Genomic DNA, 11,894 nt, shown 5'->3' with positions numbered 1-11,894 from the left:
GCCACCCAGAGACACCTGTCTGTTTTTGCCTTTTGGACCACTAGTTTATAGCAGGATGGTGAAGCTACACCTGAAAAAGTGACTTTTGTTGAAAGAGGAATATATGCCTAATTATTTTCTCGTGTTGGTTGAGCCTAAGAGTTTGGACCTCCATAGATTGTAAAAAGGTTACTGCTAATCCACCCTGCCAAGTTCTGGCGCACTGTTGCTCAGTGTAATATGGTGTGATCACAAAGGCTTCTTGTCTACTTTTAATTTCATACTTCACAAACATTTGCACTAAAGTCAACATCAGTGATTTCCTGACTGAAGATCAAGAGGACAGGATCACTCAGGGCTGGATTATATCTAATATACAGTGTTCTCCTGACTGTAGATCACCAGGACAGGATCATGCAGTGCTGGTTATATCTAACTGTAGATCACCAGCACAGGATCTGACTGTAGATCACCAGCACAGAATCACACAGTGCTGGATTATATCTAATATCCAGTGATCTCCTCACTATAGATCACCAGGACAGGATCACACAGTGCTGGATTATATCCAATATCAAATGATCTCCTAAATGTATATCAGCAGGACAGGATCACACTGTGCTGGTTATATCTAATAACCAGTGTTCTCCTGACTGTAGATCAGCAGCACAGGATCAAACAGTGCTGGATTATATCTAATATACAGTGACCTCCTGACTGTTGATCAGCAGGACAGGATCACACAGTGCTGGATTATATCTAATATGCTATGATTTACTGACTGTAGATCTTCAGGACAGCATCACACAGTGCTGGTTTATATCTAATATCCAGTGATCTCCTGACTGTAGATCACCAGGACAGGATCACACAGTGCTGGATTATATCTAATATCCAGTGATCTCCTGACTGTAGATGATTAGAACAGGATCACACAGTGCTGGTTATATCTAATATCCAGTGTTCTCTGACTGTAGATCACCAGGACAGGATCACACAATACTGGTTATATCTAATATCCAGTGTTCTCCTGACTGTAGATCACCAGGACAGGATCACACAGTGCTGGTTTATATCTAATATCCAGTGCTTTCCTGACTGTAGATGATCAGGACAGGATCACACAGTGCTGGTTATATCTAATATACAGTGTTCTCCTGACTGTAGATCACCAGGACAGGATCACACAGTGCTGGTTATATCTAATATCCAGTGTTCTCCTGACTGTAGATCACCAGGACAGGATCACACAGTGCTGGTTTATATCTAATATCCAGTGCTTTCCTGACTGTAGATGATCAGGACAGGATCACACAGTGCTGGCTATATCTCATATCTTTACAGTGTGGCAGTAGACTCCTCTGCATACACCTCTACATATTCACAGTCGTTTCTGAAGAAGGGTCTGCATTAGAGATGAGCGAACGCGTTCGTCCGAGCTTGATATTCGTGCGAATATTAGGGTGTTCGGGATGTTCGTTATTCGTAACGAACACCATGCGGTGTTCTGGTTACTTTCACTTCCTTCCCTGAGACGTTTGCGCGCTTTTCTGGCCAATTGAAAGACAGGGAAGGCATTACAACTTCCCCCTGCAACGTTTAAGCCCTATACCACCCCCCTGCTGTGAGTGGCTGGGGAGATCAGGTGTTCGCCTAATATAAAAGTCGGCCCCTCCCGCGGCTCGCCTCAGATGCGGTGTGAGTTAGATGAGGGACAGTGCTGTTTATACCGGAGCTGCTGTAGGGAAAGAATTGGTAGTTAGTGTAGGCTTCAAGACCCCCCAAAGGTCCTTATTAGGGCCACTGATAGCTGTGTGTTGGCTGCTGTTAGCAGTGGCATTTTTTTTTTTCTCAAAATCGCCTCTGCAGACCGTTGCACCTGGCATTAGGGACAGAAGTGCTGCATAGGCAGGGAGAGTGTTAGGAGTGAGTGTAGCCTTCAAGAACCTCAACGGTCCTTTCTAGGGCCATATTTATCCGTGTGCAGTACTGTCCAGGCTGCTGTTGGCTGTGCTGCATTTTTTTTGGGCTTCTCAAAATCGCCTCTGCAGAGCATTCCACCCTCCATTGATACTGCAGGGAAAGAATTGTATAGGCAGGGCCACAACACAGTTATTATTCATAGAATATACGCAGTGCTGCCTTTTGGTGGGAAAAAACTGAAAACAAATCAATTTGTCCAGCCTCTGTCCGTCCTTACGGGCGGTGGAGACGTGTGAGCTGCGTGAAGAACAGTGCTAAATCATACGCACCCAGCTACGCTTTACTGCTGGCTTCGCCATTTGCTTTCCTTAATTGGGAAAAAAAATACCTGCTCTGCCAGAGTTATAATAACTCTGCTACCCTCACGTTCTGTGACACATAAGCAGGGACACAGCACAGTTATTAAACTTCTCATGTTCATTGAATATACGCAGTGCTGCCTTTTGGTGGGAAAAAACTGAAAACAAATCTATTTGTCCAGCCTCTGTCCGTCCTTACGGGCGGTGGAGACGTGTGAGCTGCGTGAAGAACAGTGCTAAATCATACGCACCCAGCTACGCTTTACTGCTGGCTTCGCCATTTGCTTTCCTTAATTGGGAAAAAAAATACCTGCTCTGCCAGAGTTATAATAACTCTGCTACCCTCACGTTCTGTGACACATAAGCAGGGACACAGCACAGTTATTAAACTTCTCATGTTCATTGAATATACGCAGTGCTGCCTTTTGGTGGGAAAAAACTGAAAACAAATCTATTTGTCCAGCCTCTGTCCGTCCTTACGGGCGGTGGAGACGTGTGAGCTGCGTGAAGAACAGTGCTAAATCATACGCACCCAGCTACGCTTTACTGCTGGCTTCGCCATTTGCTTTCCTTAATTGGGAAAAAAAATACCTGCTCTGCCAGAGTTATAATAACTCTGCTACCCTCACGTTCAGTGACACATTAGCAGGGACACAGCACAGTTATTAAACTTAGATTATTCATTCACTAAAGGCAGTGGGGCCGTTCGTTTTCCAAAAAGTGCAAAAATAATATTTGGCCTGCAGTCTTGCGCCAATTTATTTCCTGCCTGTGAAATCAAATCACTTGTAATACAGCATGCTGAGGGGTAGGGGTAGGCCTAGAGGACGTGGACGCGGCCGAGGACGCGGAGGGCCAAGTCAGGGTGTGGGCACAGGCCGAGCTCCGGATCCCGGTGTGTCGCAGCCGACTGCTGCGCGATTAGGAGAGAGGCACGTTTCTGGCGTCCCCACATTCATCGCCCAATTAATGGGTCCACGCGGGAGACGGTTATTAGAAAATGAGCAGTGTGAGCAGGTCCTGTCCTGGATGGCAGAAAGTGCTTCGAGCAACCTATCGTCAACACGCAGTTCTGCGCCGTCCACTGCTGCAAATCCGAATCCTCTGTCTGCTGCTCCTCCTTCCTCCCAGCCTCCTCACTCCACTACAATGACACCTGCTCAGGAGCGGGAACACTCCCAGGAACTGTTCTCGGGCCCCTGCTCAGATTGGGCAGCAGCGGTTCCTCTCCCACCAGAGGAGTTTATAGTCACTGATGCCCAACCATTCGAAAGTTCCCGGGGTCCGGGGGATGAGGCTGGGGACTTCCGCCAACTGTCTCAACAACTTTCTGTGGGTGAGGAGGACGATGACGATCAGACACAGTTGTCTTGCAGTGAGGTAGTAGTAAGGGCAGTAAGTCCGAGGGAGCAGCGCACAGAGGATTCGGAGGAAGAGCAGCAGGACGATGAGGTGACTGACCCCACCTGGTGTGCAACGCTTACTCAGGAGGACAGGTCTTCAGAGGGGGAGTCAAGGGCATCAGCAGGGCAGGTTGCAAGAGGCAGTGCGGTGGCCAGGGGTAGAGGCAGGGCCAGACCGAATAATCCACCAAGTGTTTCCCAAAGCGCCCCCTCGCGCCATGCCACCCTGCAGAGGCCGAGGTGCTCTAAGGTCTGGCAGTTTTTCACAGAGACGCCTGACGACCGACGAACTGTGGTGTGCAACCTTTGTCGCGCAAAGCTCAGCCGGGGAGCCAACACCAACAGCCTCACCACCACCACCATGCGCAGGCATATGATGGCCAAGCACCCCACAAGGTGGGACGAAGGCCGTTCACCGCCTCCGGTTTGCACCCCTGCCTCTCCCCCTGTGCCCCAACCTGCCACTGAGATGCAACCCCCCTCTCAGGACACAGGCACGACCGTCTCATGGCCTGCACCCACACCCTCACCTCCGCTGTCCTCGGCCCCATCCTCCAATGTCTCGCACCGCACAGTCCAGCCGTCGCTAGCGCAACTGTTGGAGCGCAAGCGCAAGTACGCCGCCACGCACCCGCACGCTCAAACGTTAACCGTCCGCATCGCAAAATTCATCAGCCTTGAGATGCTGCCGTATAGGGTTGTGGAAACGGAGTCCTTCAAAAGTATCATGGAGGCGGCGGCCCCGCGCTACTCAGTTCCCAGTCGCCACTACTTTTCCCGATGTGCCGTCCCAGCCCTGCACGACCACGTCTCCCGCAACATTGTACGCGCCCTCACCAACGCGGTTACTGCCACGGTCCACTTAACTACGGACACGTGGACAAGCACAGGCGGGCAGGGCCACTACATCTCCCTGACGGCACATTGGGTGAATTTAGTGGAGGCTGGGACAGAGTCAGAGCCTGGGACCGCTCACGTCCTACCCACCCCCAGAATTGCGGGCCCCAGCTCGGTGCTGGTATCTGCGGAGGTGTATGCTTCCTCCACTAAAGCACCCTCCTCCTCCTCCTCCTCCTCCTCTGTCTCGCAATCAAGATGTGTTAGCAGCAGCATGTCGCCAGCAGTCGGTGTCGCGCGGTGTGGCAGCACAGCGGTGGGCAAGCGTCAGCAGGCCGTGCTGAAACTACTCAGCTTAGGCGATAAGAGGCACACGGCCCACGAACTGCTGCAGGGTATGACACAGCAGACCGACCGCTGGCTTGCGCCGCTGAGCCTCCAACCGGGCATGGTCGTGTGTGACAACGGCCGTAACCTGGTGGCGGCTCTGCAGCTCGGCAGCCTCACGCACGTGCCATGCCTGGCCCACGTCTTTAATTTGGTGGTTCAGCGCTTTCTGAAAAGCTACCCACGCTTGTCAGACCTGCTCGTAAAGGCGCGCCGGCTCTGCGCACATTTCCGCAAGTCCCACACGGACGCTGCCACCCTGCGCACCCTGCAACATCACTTTAAGCTGCCAGTGCACCGACTGCTGTGCGACGTGCCCACACGGTGGAACTCTACGCTCCACATGTTGGCCAGGCTCTATGAACAACGTAGAGCTATAGTCGAATACCAACTCCAACATGGGCGGCGCAGTGGGAGTCAGCCTCCTCAATTCCTTTCAGAAGAGTGGGCCTGGTTGGCAGACATCTGCCATGTCCTTGGTAATTTTGAGGAGTCTACCCAGGTGGTGAGCGGCGATGCTACAATCATTAGCGTCACCATTCCTCTGCTATGCATCTTGAGAAATTCCCTGCAAACAATAAAGGCAGCTGCTTTGCGCTCGGAAACGGGGGCGGGGGAAGACAGTATGCCGCTGGATAGTCAGGGCACCCTCCTGTCTATTTCTCAGCGCGTACAGGAGGAGGAGGAGGAGCATGAGGAGGATGAGGAGGAGGGGGAAGAGACAGCTTGGGCCGCTGCTGACGGTACACCGGCTGATTGCCTGTCATCCTTTCAGCGTGTATGGCCTGAGGAGGAGGAGGAGGAGGAGGAGGATCCTGAAAGTGATCTTCCTAGTGAGGACAGCCATGTGTTGCGTACTGGTACCCTGGCACACATGGCTGACTTCATGTTAGGATGCCTTTCTCGTGACCCTCGCGTTGCACGCATTCTGGCCACGACGGATTACTGGGTGTACACACTGCTCGATCCACGGTATAAGGAGAACCTGCCCACTCTGATTCCCGAAGAGGAAAGGGGTTCGAGAGTGTTGCTATACCACAGGACCCTTGCGGACAAGCTGATGGTAAAATTCCCAGCCGACAGCGCTAGTGGCAGAAGGCGCAGTACCGAGGGCAAGGTAGCAGGGGATGTGCGTAGATCGAGCAGCATGTACATCCCAGGCAGTGCAACAGTCTTTAAGGGCCTGGCCAGCTTTATGGCTCCCCACCAAGACTGTGTCACCGCTCCCCAGTCACGGCTGAGTCGGCGGGAGCACTGTAAAAGGATGGTGAGGGAGTACGTAGCGGATCGCACGACCATCCTTGGTGACGCCTCTGCCCCCTACAACTACTGGGTGTCGAAGCTGGACACGTGGCCTGAACTCGCGCTGTATGCCCTGGAGGTGCTTGCTTGTCCTGCGGCTAGCGTCTTGTCGGAAAGGGTGTTTAGTGCGGCTGGGGGAATCATCACAGATAAGCGTAGCCGCTTGTCAACCGACAGTGCCGACAGGCTAACACTCATCAAGATGAACAAAGGCTGGATTTCCCCAGACTTCTGTTCTCCACCAGCGGACAGCAGCGATACGTAAGCAATACGTAGGCTGCACCCGCGGATGGAAGCTACGTTCTCTCTCACCATCCAAAACGGGGACATTTCTGCTTCATCAATCTGTGTCTAATATTCCTCCTCCTCCTCCTCCTGCTCCTCCTCCTGAAACCTCACGTAATCACGCTGAACGGGCAATTTTTCTTAGGGCCACAAGGCTCAGTCAAATAATTTTTCAGAACAATTTTTATAAGTTTCAATGCGCTTAAAAGCATTGGAACTTTAACTTGAACCAATTTTTCGTTACACTGGGCTGCCTCCAGGCCTAGTTACCACTTAAGCCACATTAACCAAAGCGATTAATGGGTTTCACCTGCCCTCTTGGCTGGCCATGGCCAATTTTTGGGATGTACATTAGTACTGTTGATACAGCAATTTTTGTGGGCCCTCGCCTACAGTGTAATCAAATTAATTTTTAGCCCACCTGCATTACAGCTGACGTAACCTCAGCTGTGTTGGGCAATGCAATGGGATATTTTTATGTACCGCCGGTGGGTTCCAGGGAGCCACCCATGCTGTAGGTGCACACGGAGTTTTTAATACATCTGTACACTTCTAAAGAACCCCAGTCTGACTGGGGCATGCAGTGTGGGCCGAAGCCCACCTGTATTACGCACAACATTACTACCTCAGCTGTGTTGGGCAATGCAATGGGATATTTCTATGTACCGCCGGTGGCTTCCTGGCACCCACCCAGGCAGTGGGTCCACAGGGAGTTTAACCTACATGTGTCCACTTGTAAAGAACCCCAGTCTGACTGGGGCATGCAGTGTGGGCCGAAGCCCACCTGCATTAAGCACGACATTACTACCTCAGCTGTGTTGGGCAATGCAATGGGATATTTTTGTGTACCGCCGGTGGGTTCCAGGGAGCCACCCATGCTGTAGGTGCACACGGAGTTTTTAATACATCTGTACACTTCTAAAGAACCCCAGTCTGACTGGGGCATGCAGTGTGGGCCGAAGCCCACCTGTATTACGCACGACATTACTACCTCAGCTGTGTTGGGCAATGCAATGGGATATTTCTATGTACCGCCGGTGGCTTCCTGGCACCCACCCAGGCAGTGGGTCCACAGGGAATTATAAATGCATCTGTTTCCACTTATAAAGAAACCCAGTCTGACTGGGGCATGCAGTGTGGGCCGAAACCCACCTGCATTAACCCTTTCCAGTCCACTGTGTGACCTGTGAAGACATTAGGGTTTAAGGCTGTACAGCTCCGTTGTTGGTAGACGTCCGTCGGGGTTCTCTTACTGTATATTGCCAGCCTCTCTGCTGTCGGAGCCTATCCTACGTGTCAGCTCATGCAGTACTGGCTTTAGCCAGCATATAGCGCCGTTGTATAACGGCAGAAAAAGAGTAAGCCCCCTAGGAAAACCATATACAAATTGGATTGGAAAGGGTTAAGCACAACATTACTACCTCAGCTGTGTTGGGCAATGCAATGGGATATTTCTATGTACCGCCGGTGGCTTCCTGGCACCCACCCATGCTGTAGGTGCACACGGAGTTTTTACTACATCTGTACACTTATAAAGAACCCCAGTCAGACTGGGGCATGCAGTGTGGGCCGAAGCCCACCTGCATTAAGCACGACATTACTACCTCAGCTGTGTTGGGCAATGCAATGGGATATTTCTGTGTACCACCGGTGGGTTCCAGGGAGCCACCCATGCTGTGGGTCGACAGGGACTTCACAATAGGGAGTTGTACCTGCCTGTGTCTATGAATTAAAAAGCCCGGTCTGACTGGGGCATGCAGACACCTTGACAGAATGAATAGTGTGTGGCACATAGGTTCCCCATTGCTATGCCCACGTGTGCAGCTCCTGATGGCGGTGGCACAGGATTCTATTTCTCATTGCTTCTGTACAGCATTGTGGGCTATCGCTCCGCCACTTTTAAAGAGGGTCGCTGCCTAGCCGTGCCAACCTCTGCAGTGTGTGCCTGCGGTCCCTCGTCATGGCAGACGCAATTCTAAATAGACATGAGCGTGGTGTGGCATGAGGGCAGCTGAAGGCTGCCCAGGGACACTTTGGTGTGCGCTGTGGGGGGGAGGGGGGGCGGTTGGTCAGCATGTAACCCAGGAGAAGTGTCAGTGGAGTGTCATGCAGGCAGTGATTGTGCTTTGTTGGAGGTAGTGTGGTGCTTAGCAAAGGTATGCCATGCTAATGAGGGCTTTTCAGAAGTAAAAGTTGTTGGGAGGGGGGGGGCCCACTCTTGCCGGTATTGTGGCTTAATAGTGGGACCTGTGAACTTGAGATGCAGCCCAACATGTAGCCCCTCGCCTGCCCTATCCGTCACTGTGTCATTCCCATCACTTTCTTGAATTGCCCAGATTTTCACACATGAAAACCTTAGCGAGCATCGGCGAAATACAAAAATGTTCTGGTCGCCCATTGACTTCAATGGGGTTCGTTGTTCGAAACGAACCCTCGAGCATCACGGGAAGTTCGTTCCGAATAACGAACACCCGAACATTTTGGTGTTCGCTCATCTCTAGTCTGCATCCCCGAAACGTGTTAGTCTGGCTGTTTTTGAATATTAATAAAAAAGGAGTGTGTAATTCTCTTCTTGGATCATTTATCAACGTGTTTTACTTCCTCTCAAACTGAATCACCACACCCTGTTAATATGGTTGCCGAAGAGCGGGCAGGCAGCACCTTCCTTTGTTCTTTTTTTTTGTGTAAGAAAAAAAGCCTACAGAATTTGCTTCACTCTGCTTTCTCCTCCCATCTCCTGACTGTAGATGATCACGCCATGTTGGTTTTTAATTCCCAGTAATCTCCTGATCCAGGTCCCATGGTATCCTTTTTTCTCATAATAAAAAACCAGGCAGAAACATTGTTTATACAAAATTCTTTAACATGAAATTTAATCTGGATGGACATCTCGAATAAAACAAAACAAAAGTAAAAAGAATTGACAGTACCATTATAATTATTATTATTTGTCTTCTGTTTCTAACAATGCATGTATCATGAAAGCAGCACTGTGAAAATCTAGAGAAATGAGAACTCTTAGAGATCGGTCCATGTTCTATCACAAGTATCTTCCTCTTGTCTACACATTGAGATAAGTAGCTACAAGGAATGTCCAAAAAGTCCAAAAAGAAATATTCTCATTGGCACACACAAACATGACGAAAAAGGTAAATAAGGACATGTCTTAAATTATTACTAACATATCGATGCGGTAACACAATAGTACGTGACGATTTTGTATGGCCAACACATATTGCTTGATGGACTTGCAAAGTGCTTATTTTTTTGCCGTCTGGGTGCAAGAAGATTTTGTTGCGTCGAGTCTATGGATCTCACCGCTTCATGAACGGTCTGTCTCTGGGGTTTGGATGTTTTTTACACTCAGATGAACATCAACCTGCTCCATCCAGTAATTGTCCCCATGGAAAGTGGTCCTTATAATTGTATGGTAACCATTGGTGTGGTGGTGGAGAGGCTTTAGAAAGGCATTGTAGAATTTCCAAAACGGATGATTTCTTGACTGTTTATACACTTTGACTAAAGTGGCTGCATTGTGGTCTACAGAGGATCCCCAGTCAACTGGAGTCATGATTCTACCTCTATGTAATATATTATAGGTCCATTGTGTAAATTATTCATTGCCTGTAAATTTTGGACTTGCAAAACAATAATTAAAACCTGTTGATACAGCAACATACAATGAATCCTCTCGAAAAGAGCAACCTCTTTAGAAGACCACCTCGTTATCCAGACCAGATTTCCTCCACCATATTTTATGTATACTAGTCATCTTTGAGAAGAACACTCATCTAAGAGACCAATGCATTCTTGGGTGGTCAAAATATGCTACTGTGTTTTTGAATCAGGGGACTGCTATTTACTAGAGGGACACTAGGTCAAGTGGCACCACCGTATAAAGACCAGATGTCCTGCACCATATTTTAGACATATTGGTCATCTTCTTTGAAAAGACCATATATTTAGGAGACCAATGGTCAAAAGAGGTTACTATTTTTATTTTAAACAGGTGGCTGCTACTTACTAGAGGGATGCTAGGTTAGGTGGCACCACCACCGTAACTAGACCAGATGTCCTCCACTGGCCATCTTCCTTGAGATTACAACCCCTTTATAAGACTAATGGATTCTTGGGTAGTCAGAGGAGTTTACAAACAAGGTGACTACTAGAGATTCTGTAGGTCAGCTGGCACCGCCACTTTATCTAGAGCAGATTTTCTCCACCATATTTTATGTATACTTGTCATCTTCTTTGAGAATAGCATCCTTCTGGGAGACTAATGCAAACTTGGAGGAGGTTACTGTTTTGTTTTTCTAACCAGGTGATTGCTATTTACTAGATGGCATCACCACCTTTTCTAGACCAGATGTTCACCACATTTTAGGCATGCTGGCTCCATCTTCTTTGAGAAGTCCACCCTTCTAAGAGACCAATGCAATCTTGGATAACTGGAAGAAGTTACTGGGTTTTTTTTCAAACAAGGTGACAGCTACTAGAGGGACGCTATGTCAGGTGGTACCACTTGTAGGATCTACAAATGGGTGATGATAGTCATCTATAATTAAGGAGCAATCTAGGAGTGTGAATCCAACCTTGGGTTTAGATGCATGCAACCCTTCATGACACCCTCAACACGTGTGAGACCATGGCTCTCATCACCCATGTCAATATTTATTATTATGTTGATTTTTTTCTTCTACCCCTAAATACAATAAGTTACAAGTTTATTCAATTAAATAATGTAAAACATATTAAAAATTAAAAAATGTAAGCATGTAAGCACTAACATACAGCAAAGGAAGCAGATTATCCACGTAGATAATGGCTGCACAGTCCTCCCTGCCGGTACCCTGTTCAGTTCCTTTTTGTAAAATGCTTTTTTTTTTTTTCTTCTTTTCGAGGCTCAAACATAAAATTGGTATCAGAAAAAAGTTAGTTGAAAATAGAAATAGTTCTTTTTTTTCCTACAAAGAAGAAAAAAACGAAGAGTATCCAAAATATTCCTTGTAGTTGTCCGAATTTCCAGCTCTGTACAGGACCTTGTTCCACCATGTAGACTAAGATGCGTTGTATCCTTACAGGTCGCTTCTCCTCATTATGAAGGATGGTGGATCTCCATAGATAGAACCAAGAGGCCTTCTCGCTTTTGTAGATCCCTCCTCAGATGAGGACCACAACACGCAATGTCTTCATGCTGTTCCTCTGCTTCTCATAAATATACAAACAGTCCAATGGTTCTTCACATCGGTGGGACGACCAGGCCCGTCATAGCTAAAGACAACATAAATGGGTCAGGCTTAATTTCATCCCCCAAATTGCAAAAAACACGTTTTTATAGATCCTCCACCTTCTAAAACTGAACTCTTGTCAAATAAACATCTAACTGGTGTGAGTTTGACTGGTGATAGGAAATGGTTCC

At 48.5% G+C, this 11,894-nt stretch overlaps 1 protein-coding gene across 2 annotated transcripts in view; it reads right to left on the bottom strand.

The window, feature by feature from the left end:
• Nucleotides 1–9,355: 9,355 nt before the first annotated feature.
• The window catches only part of EBF2 (EBF transcription factor 2), a 108,072-nt gene continuing 105,533 nt past the window's right edge, over nucleotides 9,356–11,894 (bottom strand). For both annotated transcript variants that reach the window (XM_066593514.1, XM_066593515.1), the window contains exon 16: nucleotides 9,356–11,746. In XM_066593514.1, the coding sequence (XP_066449611.1) occupies nucleotides 11,715–11,746 (32 nt within the window). In that variant the 3' untranslated portion in view covers nucleotides 9,356–11,714. The remainder of the gene's footprint in view (nucleotides 11,747–11,894) is intronic.

Source organism: Eleutherodactylus coqui, chromosome 2, assembly GCF_035609145.1.
Source record: "Eleutherodactylus coqui strain aEleCoq1 chromosome 2, aEleCoq1.hap1, whole genome shotgun sequence".
NCBI classification, from domain to species: Eukaryota; Metazoa; Chordata; class Amphibia; order Anura; family Eleutherodactylidae; genus Eleutherodactylus; species Eleutherodactylus coqui.
This window is presented reverse-complemented; position numbering and strand designations above follow the sequence as displayed.